Source organism: Trichosurus vulpecula, chromosome 5 (assembly GCF_011100635.1).
Source record: "Trichosurus vulpecula isolate mTriVul1 chromosome 5, mTriVul1.pri, whole genome shotgun sequence".
NCBI lineage: Eukaryota > Metazoa > Chordata > Mammalia > Diprotodontia > Phalangeridae > Trichosurus > Trichosurus vulpecula.
In genome coordinates, this window is record NC_050577.1 from 199,592,422 (window position 1) to 199,617,340 (window position 24,919).

General features: G+C 40.2%; 1 protein-coding gene across 2 annotated transcripts in view; it reads right to left on the reverse strand.

Moving 5' to 3' along the window:
- Positions 1–9,392: 9,392 nt before the first annotated feature.
- The window catches only part of RAD51AP1 (RAD51 associated protein 1), a 33,119-nt gene continuing 17,592 nt past the window's right edge, over positions 9,393–24,919 (reverse strand). The window contains exons 7-9 of one of the 2 annotated variants that reach the window (XM_036759949.1): positions 14,632–14,787; positions 14,009–14,152; positions 9,393–9,620 (exon numbers count right to left, since the gene is read on the reverse strand). In XM_036759949.1, the coding sequence (XP_036615844.1) occupies positions 9,490–9,620; positions 14,009–14,152; positions 14,632–14,787 (431 nt within the window). In that variant the 3' untranslated portion in view covers positions 9,393–9,489. The remainder of the gene's footprint in view (positions 9,621–14,008; positions 14,153–14,631; positions 14,788–24,919) is intronic. The other variant, XM_036759948.1, reaches the window with a different exon arrangement.

Here is a 24,919-nt window from a genome sequence, read left to right on the forward strand (position 1 = left end):
GTGGCTCAATGAATAAAGCACTGTACCTGGAGTCAGGAAGACTTGAGTTCAAATTTGGCTTCAGACACTTATTAGTTGTATGACCCTGGTCAAGTCACTTAACCTCTTACTTGCCTCAGTTTTCTCAACTGCAAAATGGGGATCATAATAGCACCTAACCCACAGGGATGTTGTAAGGATCAAAAGAAAAAATATATGTAAAGTGCTTACTATAGTGCCTGGCACATAGTAGACACTTAGTGAATGCTTTTTCCCTTCCCAAACACATCCAGAACTTTCTAGTCTTTTATACCATGACTATAGAGCATATAAGGACAGCGAGGTGGCTCAGTGGATAGAGTGCTGGGCCTAGAGTCAGGAAAACCTGAGTTCAAACCCGGCCTCAGACACTTACTAGCTGTCACCCTGGGCAAGTCACTTTAACCCCATTTGCCTCAGTTTCCTCATCTGTAAAATGAGCTAGAGAAGGAAATGGCAAACCACTGCAGTATCTATGCCAAGAAAATCCCCAAAAGTGGTCACAGAGAGTTGGATACAACTGAAACAGCTAAAGAACAATGAAGTACGTAAGGTCAATTCCAAGGCTCTCCATTAGTCTCCTAGATTTCTCTATATCAGTTCCATCACTCCTACATACTTCTATGGCAATATCCTAGTAAAGGATTCAAAATATTCCTCTCTTGGTAGGCAGGGATGTCACCCTGAAAAAAGACCATCATTTTTATATTGAGTCCCTTGTAATAGTATGGGTCAGCTTCAGTGCCCTGTGACTAATTTGTCCTTATAGCTGTTAAAGATGTGAACATAAATGACCGTCTGCTGAGGATGGAATTAACCCCTTCAGCAGGTCTTGAACAACATCTTTAATCTATTCTTCTTTCACCATAAAGGTTTTTTAAATGCTTTAGGAAGGTGCTTAGTGACTATTTTCCAAGTAACCCTTTCAACAATTATCTCTCTGAGAATCTTGGAATGTTCCACTGATTTTCAGACAGCTTAGTTGGTATCTAACATCCCCACTCCCTAAAGTACGCACAACAGATTGTAAAGCCTTTACAATATCATCAGAGTGAAGAATACCTAAAATCAGTAGTCCTCAAGAGGGCAAACCCTACTTCTTTGCATTAATTTCCCAATAACTGAAAAGCTGTGATGACTAGAGTCCACAGTGTACACTGACAATTGGACAGTATCACTTCAGTGGTACCTGGCACATTGTAAGTACTTAACTAAACATTTGCTGACTGACTGGCACACAGAGCCATCCAGTACCCTTCAACATACCTGTACTTCACTTAAAGTTATACTGCATAGGATACAATGTCACTTCAGCAAAAAACAAATACAGTGATATTTTGACACAAAATGGCACAATGGTTACTCGAATCAACTTGCCTGACTGCGATGGAATTTTCTTTGGGAAATTTGCTGTCCAATTACAGTATCAAGAAAAAGGGGGGAGGGGCGAATCTTCAGTGTAAGCTAACAGCATGGAGATTATTAATATAAAAGCATGGTGGTGACACACACACAAAAAAACCCCAAAACTTGAAATATCAATGTCTACAACTATCTCAATTTTTAAAAATCCTCATTGCATCCTTTCAATTCTAGATAAGGCAGATAGCTTTAACTTGACTCAATAGTCCAAAAACAGACTTAATTCATGTCGATTCCAGATGAGCTTCCACAAATTTAGTACCTTGCTGCCTGCCCAAGTTCACCATGGTTATTTTTGGTAATCAGTGATGCATCTTGCATCACCTGAATAATCTGCAATCAAGTCCACTTTCTATTGCCAGGCTATATAAAAGACAACCAAATACAAAAGCATTTAATAAAGACATGAAACAAGGTAGATAAGAGATAGCATGATGACATAGTGGATAAAGAGCTGGACTTGGAATTGGGAAGACCTAAGTTTGAAACCTGCCTCAGAAACTTAATAGCTTTGTAACCCTGGACAAGTCACTTAACCTTTCTCAGCCTCTGTTTTCTCATTTGTAAAATGGGATAACACCAAACCCACGAGGTTATTATGATGATAAAATAAGTCCCAAAAGTTTTAGTGTAATTTCAAGCTTTATGAATAGCTTAAATAGCTTAAAACTTTGCAAAATAGAACTTCATCATATAAAAGTTTTGCAAATCTTAAAGTTATGAAAATATTAGTTATTATCATCATTATTATTATTAACAGAGAGTAAAATAATTCTTGGTAGCCATTCACAAGTAAGTGGGAATTACCATACCTCCAAGGATATTACAATTGAATTCCCCTTAAATCCTGCTGCTGATTCTCCCACCATACACAAAAGAACTCACAAGACCCAGTGGTTTTTAGAACTCACAGATCCAACAGTAAATACTGAAGTTGTGCTGCCATCTATCTGTCTCTTGGAATGTCATTTCAAAGAATCTCTCAAACAGGCTTGAGAATGTTTAAAACCTCTTGTCTTAGCTCTGGAGTCATGAAGGTCCAGACATGATGGCTAGGTCTGAGGATACCATGGCATGTTCCTCTCCAAGTGTGGTATCTTCTGTCTCTCCCTACAATTCAAACTCTATCATTTGCCTCTCTTTGTTCTCCTTGTGTCTTCTGCTGCTACCCTTCCCCACTTTTTGAATGTCTCACCTTGTAGATCAATCCCCACCAGCGTCTTGAGCTAATGTCCATATGCTTTAGTTAGTTAGCCCAAGTATTACAGGGTCCCAAAGTTATATCCACTAAACAAACTTACAGCACATGTACCATGCATGGTTAATTACATGTCTCTATCCCATAATGACCACAGCAGATTTTAGCTTGGCTAAACATTTATATTTTCCTACTTTGGAGAATGAAAAAGTTAGCATATGAAGGGTCCCCTTTATGTGAGCTAACATGATATAATATTCCAAGTGATTACATTTTATTTACGGATTTGCCCAGCTTGGATTAACAGAACAAATCTCACAGATCAACTACGAGTTGAAAAAAAAATCTAATCCCTGAGAACGTTGCCAGTTTTGCACTTATCACAGTGGAAGGAGGTGATACCCTGAGAACAAATAGATGAATTTCTTTGTTCCACTCATGATCATTATGGTCTTGTTTTAGAGGATAAGAAGGAAGAGCACCAGACTAAGGGTTAGAAGATCCAAGTTCAAGTTCTGACTCTACCACTAGGTGTCAACCTGGGCAAGTCTGAACCTCATAGAATTTGTTTCGTCTGTAAAATGGGGATAAATGATACCTGCCCTACCCACCTAGAATTATAGAATCTTAGAGCTGGAAGTGACTCTAGAATTCATCTTGTATGTCCTCTTTCTGGATGGATGAAACCTCTCTACAATCTTTTTTTATGAAAGCTGTCCTGTGATAAGAAGCTCACTACCTCAGGAGGCAATTCATTTTATTTTAGGGCAATTTTAATTGTTATGAAGTTCTTCCTTAAATTGGAGTGAAATCTGTACACCCCACCTCGGTCCCTTCCGCTCCTTGATCCTATTTTTGCCCTCAAGAGCCAAGCAAAATAAATGTAATCTCTTCAATGATGACAGCCTTTCAAATATTAGAAGACAGCTCTTATGCCCGTCCCCTACCGCCACCACCACCGCCATTCCACCAAGCCTTGTTTTCTTTCCAGCTACGTTATGAGGTTCAAGAGAAGGCATTTCATAACTGTAACGTACCATATAAATGTGAATGGTTGCTTAGTTTACGTTTAAGGATAGAAATGTGAGTACATGAGCTAGGATGGTTAAAAGATAGCCCATTATGGTCAGGAATGACTGTGATCTTTACCTCACTATCAGCCTTGCTGGGGATGACATGAGGAAATGGAAGAATTAGGTGACTAGGAGCAGGAGGGAGGGCGTGGCTGCGAATACACCTTCGGAGGTATCAGAGAGAACCCTAAGTTCCATCTTCTTCCCCTCCAAACCCCAGTTCGGGATACAACTGGCAGAAAAGATTAGATGGCTGATCTTTGGGCCTTGGGAAAGGATGTGGAATGGAGCTCCCCAAAACCTATTTTCCTTCCCTCACTTCCACCCTCCTGCCCGGCCATTCCCCGCCTCCTACCTTCTCTCCATCTATATAACCTCCCCTCCCCCTTTCGCAGAGCCCCAGGTCCCTCGTCCCCGCCTTAGGGGCGGGCCAGGGCAGTGGGAGGTTCTGAGGTGCGTCATAACGCGACCCCCTTCCCCGCTCCTTCTTACTTTGGTCCGGTGGGGGCAGGTGTTGGAGTAGCCGCACCAACCCGGAGCACACTGACCTGGTTGCTGCGAGAGACTAAATTGGGTAATTTCCTAAGGGGGTAGAAGGACCCACCCTCCCTCTCCACCCTCCGCCCACCCTCCCAGTCGCTATAGAAACTGTTCCCACCCTTCCCAAGCAAAGCTTTTATGACTCTAGAGCTGAGGATGGGACCCTGCTCCCAGCAATTAAATAGCCATCTTGTTCGTCCCTCGCCCCTCTAAGGGCAGGAAATTATATGACAAGATAATTTTTGTAATCTAAATGGAAATATGATGTTCGGGGTATACATACTGGTGAAAATTACTAAACAGAATAATGATGCATTGTTTATTCTTTGTGCACATGTCGCCAAACACCTAGCTGCAGTGTCTGGCATATAGTAAATGCTGGAGAAATACTTGTTGATCGATTAAAATTTTATTTCCTTACATTAGAATCAGTTCAGTCGTTTTTCAGTCCTGTCTGACTCTTCATGACCCCATTTGGAGTTTTCTTGGCAAAGAAACTGGAGTGGTTTGCCATTTCCTTCTCCAGCTCATTTTCCAGACCAGGAAACTGAGGCAAACAGGGTTAAGTGACTTGACCGGGGTCACCCAGCTAATAAGTGTCGGAGGTCACATTCGAACTCATGAAGAGTCTTCCTGACTTCAGGCCCAGCACTCTATCCATTGTGCCTCCTAGCTGCCCCTAGAATTGCTGTTTTTTGAAAAAAAAGAAACTTAAAAAGTACTTGGTTATACTATCAAGAATTCTGGGAATCAAAAAAAACAAAACTGAACTTTCTAATATTTTCTTATTGAATTTGTTAACATGAAAAATATAGCCTCAGCACAGAGATATATGGGATTACGTTTCCCCTGAAGAAAGAGTGAGTATATATAAAAAGGTAAGGATTCAGTAAAAGCATTTTGGTGGCACAGTGGATAGAGTGCCAGGTCTGGAGTCTGGGAAGACTCACCTTCACTAGTTCAAATCCAGCCTCAGACACTGAGCAAATCACTTTACCCCTATTTGTCTTAGTTCCTTATCTGTAAAAATCCCAAATGGGGCCACAAAGAGTCAGACACAACTGAACAAGGAGACAGCATGGGGGAGGTGGGAGTGGGTAGGAAATGTATACACTACTGTGTGTGTGTGTACACATATACATATATATGATACATAGAGTTGTGTTTGGATGGATATTATAAAGGATATGCCAATTATATTAGACGAGCAATGAATAGTAGAAATAGAAGCACTATTTTAAACATACTATAATGCCCTTTCTCACAGAGACATAAACTAGTCTAAGCCTATCATTTATGTCATAATTTGTTGTAACTCATTTATTCATAACTGGCCCTGATCAGCTCTGCTAAAATGCTTCTCCAATGCTGCCTAGGAGAATAGATTGTCGGTGGTACATTGTTGTTAGGCAGGGTCTGACTTCCTGACCCCATCTGGGGTTTTCATGGCAAAGATATTGGTTTGCCATTTCCTCTTCCAGCTCATTTTCCAGACCAGGAAACTGAGGCAAACAGGGTTAAATGACTTGAACCAGGGTCATCCAGCTAATAAGTGTCTGAGGTCACATTCGAACTCATAAAGAGTCTTCCTGACTTCAGGCCCAGCACTCTATCCATTGTGCTACCTAGCTGCCCCTCAATGGAGCATAAGTTCTGGCATATCCTACTGAGCAGGAAAAGCTTTAAGTATGTGTTGGATCATGGACTCTGCGTGACTATCATCCGAGCCACCTTTCAGTTTGGAGAAGTTCAGCATCATAAGGCTGATTATTTATTTATTAGACCACAGCAATTCATGAAAACTATCCAAGAAAGGAAACCACACATCTTGTAAGGTACTAAAGCGCGAGTCCTATGTTTATAAGAAACCTTTTGAAAAGCTATTACTTCATATAAAATAGGAAGGACAACTAAGTACTTGACAGAGAATAAATAAGTCTATGTTACTTGATTCAGAAATATTTTTTACCTAATCTTCTTTCAACCTGCAACATGTTAGCCAGAAAGTTAAAGAGCCACATTTATTTCATTTGTGTCAGCACATGTTGCCATGGATTGTCATCTGCTGACATACAGAAATGACCCCAAGTTTCTCTCTGATGTTTTTACATCCCTTACATTTCCCACTGTATTCTTGATCCTTCACTTCCCAGGGAGCAATCTCTTATAATAAAGAAGAAAAAAAACTACAGCAAAACTAACCAACATATCAAAAAACCCCGACATTCTCTGCAATATTCCACACTTACAGACCCTCCTGCAAAGGAGAGGAGGAGGTGTTTTCTCATATCTTTTCTTTGGGGCTACATTTGAGTTTTTGCAGTATTCAGTTTTGTTTCATTTTTGTTTGGAGGTAACTGGTTGCTGCCGTGGATAGGGACCTAGTCAGGAAGACATGAGTTCAAATGTGGCCTAAGACCTTATTAGCTCTGTGATCCTAGGCAAGTCACTTAACCTCTTTAATGCTTCAGTTTCTTTAACTGTAAAATTAGAATAATAAAATCCTATCTCTCAGGGTTTGCTGTGAGGATCAAATGAAATAATACTTGTAAAATGCCTGGCACATAGTAAGTACTTAAAAGGTTTTTTTTCCCCTTCCTTTCACTTACATTGCTGTGTGTGTTGTGTATATTGTTTTTCTGGTTCTGCTTACTTCATTTTGCATCAGTTCAGTAAATTCTACATACTTTTCTGTGTTCATTTCTTACAGCACAGTAACATTCCATTACCATCACATATCAATTTGTTTAGTCATTCTTAAATTGAGGAGTATCGACTTTGCTTCAGTTCTTTTCGACTACAAGATGTGCTGCTATCAGTATTTTGGTATATATGGGGCCAAAAGACCCCATTTTTAACACCAACATTCCTCCAGTGGTGATATATTGGCTTTGACTCACATACTACAATAACTGAAGCTGAGTATCACCCTAAGAGCAATCTCTAGGCAACACATTACAAACAAGAAATTACTTTATCTTCACTAACCTGAAATCCCTCAAAAAGCTTACCTTCTTCCTAAATTCCTTGTTACTCTTGAGAGCACGCACCACCATCCTTCTGGTCAGATTTGCAGCCTCATAGTTATCCTCATCTTTGACTCTTCCCTCTTCCTTATTCTGCACATCACATTGATTCTACCTCTACGCCAATGAGATCATAAATTCATTGGAGTATGTCAGCAAATGTTACACTATGGTGGATTAAGTATATGCTCTATAGTTCTTAAAACAATTTCATGTTTATAAAATTATTGTCTTTCCCAGTCCCTCCAGCTGCTAGAGCCTTTCCTCTCTAAAGTTACCTGTCTGATCACTCTTTCTCAATCTCCATTGCTGGATCTTCATCTACTGCTTTGGGTGTTCCTCAGGGCCCTTCTCTACTGTCTCCCTTGGTGATTTCATTGCCTCCTATACCTTCAATTATCATCTCCATGCAGGTGATTCCCAGATCTGTATATCAAGACTCTACATATGATCTCTAAGCTCCTGTCCAACATAACATCTCACACTACACATCCTGTAGGCACCTCAAATACATCTAAAACAGAATTCATCTTTCCTTCCAAGCCCCATCCTCTTCCTAACTTTACTATTACTGTTGACACTACTACTATTCTCCTAATCATTCAGGCTTGCAATCTCAAGTGTCATTTTTGTTCACCCACACTCATCCCACACACACACTCATGTCACTTTTGTTCACCCACTCATCCCACACAACCAACGTGCTTTTTACCTTCACGGTATTTCATACACATCTTTCCACTCATACAACCTGCCCCCTCCACTACTGCAGCGGTCTTCTGATTGGTCTCTCTACCCTCAACTCTCTTCCTAATCCAATCCTTCTACATAGTTGCTGACATGATCTATGCAGGGATGACCGTGTCATCTTGTACCCGCCCCCTCCAGATCAATAAACTCCAGTGGCTCTTTATACCTCTAGGATCAAATATAAAATTCTAATTAACATTTAAAAGCCCTCAGGACCTGACTCCTTCCTACCTTTTCAGTCATTTTGCACTTTAATCAAACTGTACCAGACTTCTTGCTATTCCTCACACACTACACTTCATCATCTATCTCTGTGCATTGCACTGGTAATCCCCCATACCTCTTGGCTTTTCCTTGCATGCGCGCACGGGCACACACATGTGCGCACGTGTGCACACACTCACACCCGCAACTGCTAGGGCATTTCCTGAGATAAACTTTCATTTACACTGTATATTGTATGTATCATTACTTGCATGTTGTCTCTCCTATTAGAATCTGAGCTCCCTGGGGACCATGTTTTTTCCCTTCTTTGTATACCTAGTGCTTAGCCCACAGTGCCAGGCAACTAATGAATTCTTGTTGACTACTTATCTTGTAATGTACCTATTTATATATTACCTCCCTTATTAGAATGTAAGTTCCTTGGGCTATTTTTGCCCTTTTTTATGTCCCAAGGCACAGTGTACGGGAAATAATGAACCCTTTAAAAATTTTAGTTGATTGAACAATTTATCACAATGTGTAAGATGTTAGAGCAACTGGTGGATATTGGTATCAAGAGAAGCATCTCATGAAAAAGCAAAAAAAAAATCACTAGTTTCATATTTATTCATTCTTTCTCTAGAAGGAAGGGCTTGACAAATTGAAGCTTTGTAAACTGTCATGAAAATTTATTTATATGTTATACACAATTGTAATTTGAGCTGTAAGTCACAATTCAGCAACTACTTAAAAATATAAAAGTTACACATTTTTATTAGAAAAATATTTTGCTTTTTAAAATATTAAACATCCTCACAATAAAACATATGATTTAGCTTAATTAGCTTCTACAAGATAAGTGTTATATGAATATAGAGAAATGTAATTGTAATTTTCACTTTTCCAATAAACTCTACAAAACTACGTTGACATAAATTACACTAAGCCATAACTGGCTACAAGTATATATCTGTTACTACATTATATCATACATTTAGTACTTCCAAAACTGACACCACCCCACTTGTTATTCCAATTTAAGTATGTGTTCTTTAGGAAGAGATGAATTAGAAGACAGTTCTTTACAAATTTCTCTTCAGAATCATGAATGGACTAGCAACATCCTTAAGCTTTTAGGATTTAAGATTTTCTGCATCAAACTGAAAAGAACTATATTTAGATTATCATTACCCTTTTCAAACAAGAATATTCTTTCGAAACTTGGATTCCTCTATCAAAGATCTCTTTTCCACCATTTTCAGGTACTACTGGCAGTTGGGTGGAGAGGTTTAACTCGAGCAAATCTGGACAGGCCAAGTCGGAGACCATGACTGGGAGACCTAACAGAAACTCCTCCAAGATGGTTGCTGCTGCTGCTTCCTGATGAAGCTAAAAGAGAATGCACCACAAGTTGCTGGAATTTTTATAATTTTATAATCATCTTCCCAAAGGTCCACTTATAGGGCAAAAACTGCAAAAAAATCATTAAGCTTCATTATTTATATATATATGGCTGTTCAAAGTATGAATGTGATCATTTACTTTATTTTAATAAAGTATAAAGGAGTAGGAGAGACAACATGGACATATAACAGACCTCAAAAAAGAAAGTGCAGCAAATCAGCTTTATCTTCAAACAATCTTTGAATCCTGTGGTGAGACATCAACATTTTCTTGACCCAGCAAAAGGTGGGTCAAGTGGGTCTCAGTTTTGGGGTGTCTAGTGGCCCAGGATCTATTTTTGACTTCATTAGGCTATAGTTAATTTTCTCTGTTTCGCTCTTAATGCTCTTTGCAACCTAGCCCCCACCTAACTTTTCAGTTTCACTACAGACAGCTCCCCCTTACTGCATTCTAGGATCTGGGTAAGCTGTCCTTCTTGCTGCTCCATACACAAGACATTCCATCTTCTGTACCTGTGTCCTTGCACTGGCTGTCACCGCAGCCTGGAATGTTCTCTCTTCTCATCTCCACCTCAGAGAATCCCTTACTCCTTTTTAAGATTCAACTTAAACAAAGATTCAACTTAAAATTTTCTTCTATAGGAAGTCATTCCTGATCCCCTTAACTGCTAATATCCATCATCCCTAAATGCTCTTGTATATACTTTGTATTTATTCTACACTTATTTATATAATGTATGTACATGCTATTGCTCAAAAAGGATCTTGTGGTCCTTCAGGGCAGAGACTGATTGTTATCTTTGCACCTCCAGAATCTAGCAGAGGGCTTGGCACATAGGAGGTAATGCGTAAATGTTTGCTGATTAATTACAACAATGAATCCTCCTTTTCCAGTTTTCCTTTCCCAAATAGCTTTTCAATTTTTCCAGAGAAATCGTAAGATTTTAGAACTAGAAGAAAGTGAACCAAATGAAGTGAGGAATGATTAGATGATTTACCTAAGGTAAGTTTCTAGTCCTAGATCTTCCAAAAGCTAGCTGTGTTCTGCAAATACCTATCTCTTCCTATCTATTCCAAATGCAGTCATTCCAGGCCAAGCTATTATTACTTTTTACTGTTATTTCTACAATAATTACTTTATGAAAGTCCCTAGCTTTCAGTTTTTCCCCACTCTAGTCTATCCAGAACAATAATACCATATTCTGACCACTAGTATAAAACTTGGAATCACTTCCCATTTCTACCCTTAGTGTGGATCACTGGGTAGAAAAGCATTAAGGCTAACAAAACTTTATCTGAAATTAAAAGAAATAAGGCTAGAGCTAGCAATACAAAGTCAGTCTACTTGTAAGAAAACCTTGAAAGCACAAACCTTACTCAACTGTAGTAATTTCTGATCCTTGACTTCTCTAAATGACAGAACTTCTCTATAATAATACATTGTACACTAGCTAACTTGCTCATATAGAAAACAAAATAGGGATCCTACTATATCCTATAGTTAAATGAACAAATGTATTCAAGGAAATTATGAATGACAGTGATATCAGACTGAAACTTTTCAGAACCATGCAGGAAGAAAGAGAAAGAAATATACATAAAGCATGAAAAACAAAGAGATAATCTGTGTATCTCCCCTTACCCCACAGAAGGATATGTCATATGAATAAATGCGGACGAAGAGGCAATAAGCTGCTGTTCAAGGTGCTTGGACCTCAGTCATCTAAATCTAAAACAAGGCTGAGGTACTCATATGAAACATTAAGGATGGAACTAGTGTCCACAGATATAACTTATATTTTCTGGTCTTATAGAAACCTGCCTATTAGCAGAAAAGGCTTTTCAGGAAACATCCATTTTACATGGCACATAGTAAGACTGTACTACTCCTAAGCCTTAGACTGCCCTTAACCTGAATTTACAGAAAAGACATTTTCACTTTGCCAAATAAACTCTACAAAACTGATGGAATCCTAATAAAGCTGCCCCCAGATCCAATATTCTACCTTCCTTGCAGGTCCCACTAAACAGCAGGCCCAGTGCACCTACCTAGCCATCCTCCCCCCAATATCCTAACTTCTTCATATACACCTTACTGCTCACTAGAACAATGGGTGTGTCCATGAACTCATATTTCTCACAGAACAGCAGGTGTGTCCATGTGATGGGATCCCAGCCACTGCTTCTAGCTAGCCACTGCCCCCAGACCCATTCCTCATATTTCCCACAGAGACATGAGGTACGTCCATGCATTCAACCACAATAACATCCATTTAGTCTCAGACAGGACCACAATAACTCAGCCAATCAGAAAGCAGCACCACCAGGATGTCCAAGCAGGATATGGACCCCCCAAACAATAGACAGGACTTTCCCTAAGTAGGCACCTGCGCACTGAACTTACAATGTAGAGAGGCATGTTATAATATCATTATTATATATACATACCTCCCAAATGGGGTTTTCTGTATGCATTGTGGGTAATCACATGTGCAATTCCACTGTGGCTGGGACCCCTCCCCTACTGCCTAATCTCTTGACAAACCCCTCCTGCCTTTTTAATATTCATGATTTCTGTTATGTAATTGCATCTTTACCCTATAAAAATCCCTCTTGCTTTCTCTAAAGTTGCTGGTTCCTCTTGGAACTTAGCCTATTTCATGAGAGGCGTCAATCTCAATAAATGCCCATACTTGGATCGGAGGTGGTCTGACTGAATTTTTTGAGACAGTTCCACCCCAACACACCGCGAAATCACAACAAAACTAGATGGATATGAACTGGCCTAAGCCACAATTTGCTACCAGTATAGTAAGGAGTACTATTGTCAGAGGTAGAATTTAAACCAATCTTTCTGATTCTAAACCTAACACTCTATCCATTATTTCAACCTACATCTCAGGAGAGTAAGGGAATCTAAAGTTCATGCCACATAATAACCAGTTTAAGGAATTTTTAATGTTTTATCAGAGGATGAAAAACCCTAGGAGAACAACAGTAGCTGCCTTCAAGGTAATATGAAGGACTATCATGAGGAAGAAGGATCAAACGTACTGCTTGGCACTAGAAGACAGCCCAGTAGAAAGAGTGCTAGATTAAAAACAAGGGGATGTAGGTTCAAATCCCTACTCTGCCACCTATCAGTGTGACCTTGGGCAGGTCATGCTGCTTTCAGTCTTCATTTCCTCATCTGTAAATGAAGAGAGTTGGAAGTTGGGGTCTCTTGCAGTGTTATATCACTGACATTAAGACATTTCAAAGAGGCCAATTCAGGCTTGAAGGGAAAACTTCTAATATTCAGTGCTAACCCAAAATGGAACGGGCTGGCTTGTCAGGTATTGGATGAGCCCACTGACTTCAAAGAAAAGGCTAGGGCACCATATGTCAGGTGGGAAGTGGTATGGACTCTTGTTCAGGACTGGGTTGGCCTAAATGATCTCAGAGGTCTCTTCAAATCACAAGTGACTGAAATTCTGAACTAAATGAGATTCTCCATCGAGGACTTCCTAGTGATCAGTGACTTCACTTCCCTGGGTCTAAAACCAATCGTCACTCTCTTAAGGTGCCTTCACAGAAGAGGTAAAATGTGACCTCTGCCTCAACAAGCTCAGAAAAGAGAGGGGAAAGGGATATATACAAAGTATGTTCAAAGAAGAGGAAGAATATTTTGGCTTAAGGTCTATACAAGAGACTAGGGGAGATAAAGATGTAGCAGTAATCTGAGACCAAACTGAATGCCAGGCTAAGAAGTTTGCACTTTATTTCATGGACAACGGGAAGTAATAATATCACTTAAGCTAATCTAGTAACAAATACTTAGGAAGGATTGAAAGCAAGAAGGATCTGTGACCAAAAACAAAACTAGTTAGGAAGCTATAGTTAATTCAGATATAAATGATAAAAATCCAGATTAAGGTAGAAGCAGGGGAAATGGAAAAAAAGGGACAGATTTAGGTGAAATTAAAATGAAGAATGGATAGAACTTGGTCATCGACTTAGCTACGGAAGGGAGAGGGAGTTAAAGAACAAAAGAGGAAAACAATCAAGCAAATCTAACAAATATTTCAACAGTTTGATGGTATATGCAGTTTTCCACACTATAGCTGTCCCCTCCAACCCCAGCAAGAGGAAGCTGACACCCAGAAAGGCTGAGCGTCTGAAGCCATTCAGGCAAATAAGGAACGTAGCTAGTTCTCGGACTCTAGGACTCCTTGCTCCAAGCCCAGTGTTCTTTCTGCTGAAGTGACACAAACTACTAAAATTCCTTTCAGTTTCATAGCCAAATTCTGGAGATAAGTTGCTAACTAAACAGACAGATGCAGCCACTAAATTCTCCAAGCACTATGATTACTTGGACAAATAAAAATTCCTCACCTGGTGGGACCCATCTGGGCCTCTTAGATTCAACCAAAGGGCTGAGTGTTTGTAACGGCTTCCTAACAAGCTCTGAAGACACACAAGCTTCTTTTGGTGCTGGTTTTGACTTAACAGGTGCTGGATGAGAGACCACTGGAGCTACTTATTTGAAAAAGAAAAAAGGCAAAAATAAGCCAAATTGATTTTCATGCCTTAAAGATTACAAAATTATTTTTTTAAAAATCAAGCAACTCATAAGAAATTACAGTAGTATCAGTATCCCAGAGGCTCAGCATAAGTAACAGGTCCTTCAAGAAGTCTTCATTCCCCAAGTATTTAAAAAATAAATTGGTAACCTCAAAGAAAGTAGTTTCAGTGGTGAGGTGAGAAAGAAGTAATTTCTAACTGAATGCACTTTCGATGAAAGGTTCCATATTTTCAGGAGCAGAAAAAGGAGTTATCAGAAGTTAGCATAGTTGAATTTTAATGAATCAAACTGTAATCACTTTTGTGAAAGTATTTTTAACCAAAAGCTGCATTTCCAAAATAATTAGAATAAGAACAATTTTAAAAGAAGAGAATCAATAGAGGAAATAAAACATACTTCTTTGGCAAAGCTCAATGTTTCAAATCAAGCTTACCCAAACTGTGAGAAGTCTTAGAAGCTTTCTTCTCTTTCTTTTCCACTGGGGCTTTGACCTTAGCATTTTTCTTTTTATTTTCTTTGGCTTTATTTTTCCTTGTAGTAAAATCTTCATCTTCCCCCTCACTTTCACTGAAATCAGAATTACTTTCACCTGAATCAAAGGAAAAAATTAATTATGTGCAGAACCAGGAAAATAATTTATAAAATAACAAAAACATTGTATAAAGTCTTATCAAGTGTAACCAAAGAAATGACCAACTATGATTCTGAAGAGGTTTGGGGTGCTGGGACCCTGAGAATGCCAAGGCAGTGTCACCTAGAATGAATCCACACACTCAAGCCTCCTCTTAGTCCAGTGGCAAAAAGTTTATTATGACTCCAGTAGAAGCAGGCAAGGGTTCTTAGGGAACCTGCAAGCTAGTAAGGATGGTACGGGGCTTATATGGAAAAGGGACAAGGGAAAGGAAGGCCAAGGATGCTAATTAGGTAATTTAAGGCTTTCAAGGGATATATCAGGGGTCCAGGTGTCTTGGGGAACAGTTGCCTATAATCTATGGATGGGAAAATACAGAGAGAGAGCAGAGATAATTCTGTTGATACCAGACATTGAGGGAGTTGTCATAGGCATGGACCTTAGGGATCTGGAGTGAGGGAGAGTCCTTGGGCCAGCCAGGGACAAAAATTTTTGGGCCAGGCACCCCTGTGTCTGTGTGTTCTGCAACAAGAGAATACTTTCTCACAGGGCAGAGGCCTACTGAGAAATTGGGAGGCTTCCAGAGATATAACCTTAGGGCTGGGGCCTGAGCACCCCATCAGTTCCCAAGGAATAATGATAAAACATGGTACCAATCTCCTGACAGAAAGGTGATAGTCTTGAGCAGTGGACTGAGACCTATTTTTTGGACATGACCAATATACGAACTTCTTTTATTTGACTATGCATACTTGTTGCAAGGGTTTTGTTTTTCTTTCTTTTTCAAATGGTGGGGGAAGAGGTGGGAGAGAGAAAATGGATTTTTAAAAAGGGTAGATTTTTGTTAACTTTTTAAATATAAAAAAAATTTTAAATGAATCAGGTTTTCCACCTTTAGCTTAGGTGAGTTTTCTAATTTTTTTTTTTAAATTGTGAGCAGTTTTAACAAGACATCTATCAATTTTAGTCTCATCTTGGGGGAACAGATTTGTGAGTTTCAGTCAATTGAAAGAATTCAGACGGTAGGTATTTCCTAACATCTGAGAGACATTAAACATAAAACCTCCTATACAAAGAAAAGTCAGGAGCATGTAGCCATAATGGCTTTTGTTTTCTTTGAATGGCTCAGCTTGCCTCATTGAGCCTCTGGACACTGTGGCTTGCTCTTCCGGGGCAGGAGGCCCGGGGAGCATGCCGGGAGGCAGACGGCTTCCTGTGTGGGGAGTCATGGGGCTGGCTGAGGGGAGGTGTTAGCTCCAGAACCTGGTCTACCCTAGGGGGAGGAGCCAACTCAGGAACCAATCGGCCCTGGTCATTTGGGCGGAGCTTGATGATGTCAGAAACCCTATAAGAGGGGAGAGGACAGCTTGAAGATTCTTCCTCTCTTCCTTTTCCGGTTGGAGCCAGAGGCAGTTACAACGACCGTTACAGAGGCAGTTACGACCGTTACATCGTCAGTTTCAGTTGCAGCTTCAGTTTCAGAAACAGACACAGCTGAGGCAGGAGCTGCCAGCAGCAGAGCTGATCTACGGGAGGAAGCTGAACAAAGACTTCAGTCCAGTGGGTAATCTTATTACCATCAAGGGGGAAACATGATTTTGCTTTACGCAATCATGTTTCTCTGTAGCCTCCTGGTTACTCTTTCAAGGCGTACTTATTGGGCCTGGAAGATTATGACCAACATATCAAAATGGGGCTTCTGGTTCATGGGTTGGTTACTGTGGAGCCTAAATAAATGTTTTGATTCTTCTGCCTTCTACTTTGAGAGTTTCTTCTATCCGGCGATTCCGAACCTTTCAGACATGTTTATGATCTTCTTTGAGATTATAAACTCGGCCCTCCTGATACATTTGGCGTCACGAACAGGATCGCTAGGTATAAGATCTCTATTTAGAAGCAGAACAATTCCAGAGGAAGAGATAAATATCCCAGGATGGGAGGATCCATTTTATTCCTCCCTAGCAAAAGAATTGGCTAAAAAAGCTGGACCCTGTGAAAACTGGGAACCAAGGCTACGGAGAGGAGATCCTAGGGATTTAGAAAAGTGTTTACGAGAAGTTGGGATTCAGTCAGGGGCATCACTATCTAGGCAAAGCTGGATAGTGTTATCAGCCTACCGGCTAGTATACGAAAGATTGAGATTAAGTGAAAGACATGGGGGCACTCCTACCCCACAGGAAGAAGGGAAATCTCAGATAGCAGAAGACCAAACTGACTCAAATGAGAACTTTTCTATTAATGTGGCTAAGAGCAACAGGAGACCAAAAAAGCCCAGAGTGCATTTCAACCCAGCCCAGAAAGAGCCGGCTGAGGCACAAAACACTACTGGGGTTCAGGATGTGCCTCATATAGAGAATAGGAGATGGTTAAATGATCAGACAAGGGCTCGACCCATACAAAGGAGGAAGACAGAAACCCGAGGTGAAGATTCAGTTACAAGGGAAATTCAGGAAGATTTCTCACCGCAAGAGGTCACAGATATTTTGAGTAGATTCAGCCAAAGAATAGGAGAACCATTGATATCTTGGATGGTAAGACTCAGTGATCAAGGGGCCGGTGGAATATCAGTAGATGGGACAGACTGCATGAGATTCATAGGTATCAGCCATGATCCTCTAGTTCAACAAGCTTTTAGGGAACATCATCAGCAAGGAGATGGTGATAGCAGGACTACTCTGTTGGCATTAGCCGCTGTGGGATGCAATAAGAGATATGATACTGATTCTATGTGGCCCACTGAGCACAGACCCTGGTATTCACTTAGAGATTGTATCATGAGACTAAAGGAGGAGGTAATGAAGACTGCCATTATGATAGGAACTGCAGACAAATATTACAATGATCCAATGGGACTGTCTCATAGGAATTTAATAATTAGGACAGCTCCCCCTGCTTATAAACAACTAATTTTGAATTTATTACTTGGAGAAGTAGGGAGCCGTCTTACAACAGTGATAAATAAGATTTTACAGTTATATGACTTAGGTGACTGGGGAAGGGATAGATCTCCTCGAGAGAGAAGAGTGAATAACCAGCAAACTTGGCGCCAAAGGAGAGTAACAAGGAAAGAAATGTTTACTACTTTATTGAGAGCAGGAGTAGGTTTTGAAATGATAGATGGAATTCCAACCAATGAATTATACAGAATGTATAGAGGACTTGATAACACGAGAGATAGGGAAATCAGAACTGCTCCTGCAAGCCTACAAGCCACTCAGACTGAAGGTGACCTTGTGTGATTAACGGATGAAAACTTGTACATTTGGGGAAAGGCTGGGAGGACAATCTTAGTCTATATCTAGGGTGGGATCCTCTTGGCTTCCTCATTATGTTCCTTTGAAAAGAAACATTTCCCACCTGAGTTTGGCTCTGATGTTGGATCTTTGCATAACTAAAATCTCAACCAAACTTGAGATGATTTTATTTGAAGAATTATAGTCCATACTTGTCTATTCTTTTTGTCCTTTGTTTTGGCTAACCTTGTTGCTAGTTTTGTTTCCTTCAGGCTTAAGCACCCTGCACTTTCCGGTGACTGCCTAAGCATGTAGCATTCTTGGAATTCCTGCCAGCTCCTTAAAGAAATGACCTCTGGAATGGGACTTTTTGGGGGCAGGGCCATCTCTACATCCAATTTCAGCATGAAGAAGCTATGGAAAATGAGACCTTCACCCCTCACCCCAAGATTTTGAGCCCCAATCGTTCAAGGGGGGTGGAAATGATGATAGTGTTCTGTTTACTTATTTTGTGTTATCCTTGCTGTGTTGTTTTATTGTTATGATATTATTGATCCTATGTAATGGATACAAGGATTTAGGGGTGGACATTTGAATTATTAATAATTATTTTGGGGATGATTGATTGAAGAGATTATCTTGCTGGGACCTAGGGGTGGATCGCATTTGAATCGTTAAACCAATGTTTAGGAATGTCACCAAATGATATGTTTTGCTTTATAATGAATGATATGTTTTAGTTTCCTTTGTAATTGAATCACAATGTATGTTCTAGGATACATGGCTGATTAGATTATGTATCCTATAACAAGGGGTGGAATGTAGCCATAATGGCTTTTGTTTTCTTTGAATGGCTCAGCTTGCCTCATTGAGCCTCTGGACACTGTGGCTTGCTCTTCCGGGGCAGGAGGCCCGGGGAGCATGCCGGGAGGCAGACGGCTTCCTGTGTGGGGAGTCATGGGGCTGGCTGAGGGGAGGTGTTAGCTCCAGAACCTGGTCTACCCTAGGGGGAGGAGCCAACTCAGGAACCAATCGGCCCTGGTCATTTGGGCGGAGCTTGATGATGTCAGAAACCCTATAAGAGGGGAGAGGACAGCTTGAAGATTCTTCCTCTCTTCCTTTTCCGGTTGGAGCCAGAGGCAGTTACAACGACCGTTACAGAGGCAGTTACGACCGTTACATCGTCAGTTTCAGTTGCAGCTTCAGTTTCAGAAACAGACACAGCTGAGGCAGGAGCTGCCAGCAGCAGAGCTGATCTACGGGAGGAAGCTGAACAAAGACTTCAGTCCAGTGGGTAATCTTATTACCATCAAGGGGGAAACATGATTTTGCTTTACGCAATCATGTTTCTCTGTAGCCTCCTGGTTACTCTTTCAAGGCGTACTTATTGGGCCTGGAAGATTATGACCAACATATCAAAATGGGGCTTCTGGTTCATGGGTTGGTTACTGTGGAGCCTAAATAAATGTTTTGATTCTTCTGCCTTCTACTTTGAGAGTTTCTTCTATCCGGCGATTCCGAACCTTTCAGACATGTTTATGATCTTCTTTGAGATTATAAACTCTGCCCTCCTGATACAGAGCAGTAATAATCCTGATGCCCAAATTCACCTGTTAACATCGAAGAAAATTATAGGATTGTAATTAACATCTAAACAATCAGCTGTCCACTCAAGACTAGTTCAAGCTTTATTGTCAAAATACAGGACTCTTTTATTATCACATATATAATACAGAATGACATAATGAATTTGAATAGAGAAGTCCCTCTGGAAGTTCAGTTAACTTCCATACTATGGACATAACTGACAAAATCCTATATCTGTTTTCTGTTTAGGTAAATCTGATAATCTTTAAACCCCAAGCCTGAGTAGAACAAAAGATTTTTTTCTAGAAATCTGGAGATATACTAGCTTGTCAAAGATGATCCAAAAAGTACATAGAGTACTTTATGAACCAAACAATGCTTCTTTTGTGTTTTTTTTAATTGTGAACAGATGACTAGGCTATAGGGATGAACAGAGCTCACTGCTGTAGAATCTTTATAACAATAATTATAGACATACTTGTTATTATGCCACATAGTAATTAGGCATATGTGGTTAACAGTTTGCATACATAACTGTAGTTAGTATCACTTGGGCAAAGCCAAACTGTGTTTGGGATAAGCCAAAAGTTTTGGGAAGGAAGCAGGACACTGCTCTAAGCCTTCTCTGAAGACTTAGACTTTCACTGAGACTCAGTGGGATGAAATCCATGACTGAACTATGAATCTAAATGAGTCTACTTTATTCAAATGAAACAGGATAGAAAACTTCTCTCTGCCACTGGAGATCAGCAATTGTTTTGCAACTTCTACTCTGTAATAACAATGCTGTTTGCAGCTGCTATGGAGGTGTGCCAATAACATCAGCACACAGGAGAGATGCTAGCACAAGGTCTTTGATCTGCTTTTCTAAGGAAAACAACTTTAAGGGGTTTACAATCTCACTTTATTTAAACATACATATATCGTTCACTTAGTTCAGGGGAAAAAGTCAGCACCCTGAACTTCAGAGAAAACACAAACAGAAATTACAAGAAGAAATAATATAAACACAGCAAATAACACAAATCAGCAGACAGGGCTTCTGTCTGTCCATAACAATACATACATGGTTACCAGAGACAGAGAAGCACCAACATCTGGGTTTTCAAAGCTGGGGGGCTCCTTAATGGCTACTCAGAGTCTCATCTGGCCAAATCACACCAATGCTCTTCCAATGAGTGAGCCCCCAGCAAAATGCTAATCTCAGAGTAAACATACACTTCTTCAGGGTCAGAGGGCATCACAACCATGGGACTCAAACCCATGTGACCTTGGCCTTCCATGACTTAAGTAGGTCATCAAAGACTCCAGATTCAATCAAAGAGTCTTGACTGAAACAAAGGCAAGACTCTAAGGCACATGATTGATTGCCTTAGCGCTGAGAAGCACTCCAAAACAAAAAACAGCAAAAAGTCCCACCCTGCTTGCCATTACATACTCTTACAGGGTTGTTTAGTTTACTAAGAGGTTAAGTGAGTCTTGAACATAGATTATAATAACTAAAAGTCCAGCTCTCTATCCACTGTCTGTTGGACATTTCAAACTGGATGTCCCACAGAATTCTTAAATTCAATGTATCTAAAATTAGATTCATTATCTTCCTCCATAAACCCTCATTTCCTCCGAAACTTTCTATTTCTGTCAAAGGCACCACCATCACTCCACTCTCCCAGGTTCATAACCTTGGCATTATCCCAAAGTCCTTATACTCCATTGCCAAATCTTGATATTTCTACCTTTACAACATCTCTCCCATGCTAGCCTTCCTTTTCATTCACACAGCTGCCACCTTGGTTCAGGCCCTCACTACCTCTTGGCTAGAATATTACAACCATCTCCTAACAGGCCTTCCTCTCTCATATTTCTCAAGATTTTAATGCATTTCCTAAAGAGTAATCTTCCTGAAAAGAAGTTTTGATTGTGCGATTCCCTTACTCAATAAATTCAGTAGTTTCCTATTATGTCTAGGATTAAAACATAAACTATTGTTTAGTTTATAAAGCTTTATACAACCTGGCCCCAACTGATCTTTCCATGCTCCTGGGCATTGTGCCCCCTTCTACTTGTGATTGCCTCTCTATTCCTCATGACACTCCAGCTCCCTGCCTTTGTCCTAGCCATCCCTCATGCCTGGAATGCATTCCCTAACTAAATCAGATCTGTGCCAGGCACAGATATTGAGCACTGAGAAACAAAGAAAGGTAAAAAACAACCTAAATTTTCCCGGAGCTTACAGTCTAATGGGGATAAGAACATGATTCCAACTATGTACAAACAACAGTTAAAAGACTTGAAGTCTCCGAGTCCATCTCTTCCTTAAATGATGTTCCTTTCCTCGATCCTCCCTCTCAAATAAAGGGAAAAATCTTGCTTTACAAAACCCTTAGGTCTTTAACAAGACAGAAGCAAATGCATTAAAAAGCAACAAAAAGGCAAAAAAAAAATGTTTTTCTCCTGTAATCCCTTCAAAGTCTGCCTGAAGTTCCACCATACGTTTCCCTCTTTTCTTTTTCATATTTTTAAATAATGTGTATAAATTTCTGGCCTTGTCAATGAAATATTTTTATAAATCATTGCAGCATACATAGTAACTCACAGAGTGAGTTTTATTTTATTTTATTGTTTTAAATTTATTTAGTTTTCAGCATTGATTTTCACAATAGTTTGAATTACAAATTTTCTCCCCATTTCTACCCTCCCCCCTACTCCAAGATGGCGTATATTCTGGTTGCCCTGTTCCCCAGTCAGCCCTCCCTTCTGTCACCCCACTCCCCTCCCATCCCCTTTTCCCTTCCTTTCTTGTAGGGCAAGATAAATTTCTATGCCCCATTGCCTGTGTATCTTATTTTCTAGTTGCATGCAAAAACTTTTTTTTTGTTTTTGAACATCTGTTTTTAAAACTTTGAGTTCCAAATTCTCTCCCCTCTTCCCTTCCCACCCACCCTCCCTAAGAAGTCAAGCAATTCAACATAGGCCACATGCATATCATTATGTATAACCCTTCCACAATACTCATGTTGTGAAAGACTAACTATATTTTGCTCCTTCCTAACCTATCCCCCTTTATTGAATTTTCTCCCTTGGCCCTGTCCCCTTTCGAAAGTGTTTGTTTTTGATTACCTCCACCCCCATCTGCCCTCCCTTCTATCATCCCCCCCTTTTTTTTAATCTTCTTCCTCCTTTTTTCCTGTGGGGTAAGATACCCAAATGAGTATGTATGGTATTCCCTCCTCAGGTCAAATTTGATGAGAGCAAGATTCACTCATTCCCCCTCACCTACCTTCTCTTCCTACAGAACTGCTTTTTCTTGCCACTTTTATGCGAGATAATTTACCCCATTCTATCTCTCCCTATCTCCCTCTCTCAATATATTCCTCTCTCATCGCTTAATTTTATTTTATTTCCTTTAGATATCTTCCCTTCATATTCAACTCACCCTGTGCCTGCTCTCTCTCTCTCTCTCTCTCTCTCTATATATATATATATACACACACATACACATAAACACACATACACACTCACATATATATATATATATATATATATACACATATATATATATATATATATATGCATATTCCCTTCAGCTACCCTAATACTGAGGTCTCATGAATCATACACATCATCTTTCCATGTAGGAATGTAAACAAAACAGTTCAACTTTAGTAAGTCCCTTGCAATTTCTGTTTCTTGATTACCTTTTCATGCTTCTCTTGATTCTTATGTTTGAAAGTCAAATTTTCTATTCAGCTCTGGTCTTTTCACTGAGAAAGCTTGAAAGTCTTCTATTTTATTAAAAATCCATATTTTGCCTTGGAGCATGATACTCAGTTTTGCTGGGTAGGTGATTCTTGGTTTTAATCCTAGCTCCATTGACCTCCGGATTATCGTATTCCAAGCCCTTTGATCTCTTAATGTAGAAGCTGCTAGATCTTGGGTTATTCTGATAATGTTTCCACAATACTCAAATTGTTTCTTTCTGGCTGCTTTCAATATTTTCTCCTTGATCTGGGAGCTCTGGAATTTGGCGACAATATTCCTAGGAGATTTCTTTTTGGGATCTATTTGAGGAGGCGATTGGTGGATTCTTTCAATTTCTGTTTTGCCCTGTGGCTCTAGAATATCAGGGCAGTTCTCCTTGATAATTTCTTGAAAGATGATATCTAGGCTCTTCTTTTGATCATGGCTTTCAGGTAGTCCAATAATTTTTAAATTATCTCTCCTGGATCTATTTTCCAGGTCAGTAGTTTTTCCGATGAGATATTTGACATTGTCTTCCATTTTTTCATTCCTTCCTTTGGCTGTGCTTTATAATATCTTTACTTCTCATAAAGTCACTAGCTTCCACTTGCTCTAGTGTAATTTTTAAGGTAGTATTTTCTTCAGTGGTCTTTTGGACCTCCTTTTCCATTTGGCTAATTCTGCCTTTCAAGGCATTCTTTCATTGGCTTTTTGGAGCTCTTTTGCCATTTGGTTTAGTCTATTTTTTAAGGTGTTGTTTTCTTCAGTATATTTTTCAGTATTTTTTTGGGTCTCCTTTAGCAAGTCACTGACTTGTTTTTCATGGTTTTCTCGCATCCTTCTCATTTCTCTTCCCAATTTTTCCTCTACTTCTCTAACTTGCTTTTCCAAATCCTTTTTGAGTTCTTCCATGGCCTAAGACCAGTTCGTGTTTTTCTTGGAGGCTTTTGTTGTAGGTTCTTTTAACTTCTTCTGGCTGTATGTTTTGGTCTTCTTTGTCACCAAAGAAAGATTCCAGAGTCTGAGACCGAATCAGGGTGCGTTTTTGTTGCCTGGTCATATTCCCAGCCCACTAACTTGACCCTTGAGTTTTTCAGCGGGGTATGACTGCTTGTAGAGTTAAGAGAACTATGTTCCAAGCTTGGGGGGATGTGCCAGCTCTGCCACACCAGCACTCCTCCTTCCCCAAGAATCCCCAACCCGGACTGGACTTAGATCTTCAGCAGGCTCTTCACTCCTGCTCTGATCCCCCACTTAATTCCCCCCACCAGGTGGGCCTGGGGCCGGAAGCAACTGCAGCTGTACTTCTGTAGCTGCCCCACCTCCGCTGCCCCCAGGGGTGGTAGCCACACCTAGAACTCCTTCCACTCCTGCAGCTTTTCCCACTAATCTTCTCTGTTGTCTTTGGTGTTTGTGGGTTGAGAAGTCTGGTAACTGCTGCAGCTCACTGATTCAGGGTGCCTGGTCTGGTTGGTCCACGCCGCCCACGCTGGGCTCTGCTCTGCTCCGCTCCCAGCTCCGTGCAGGAT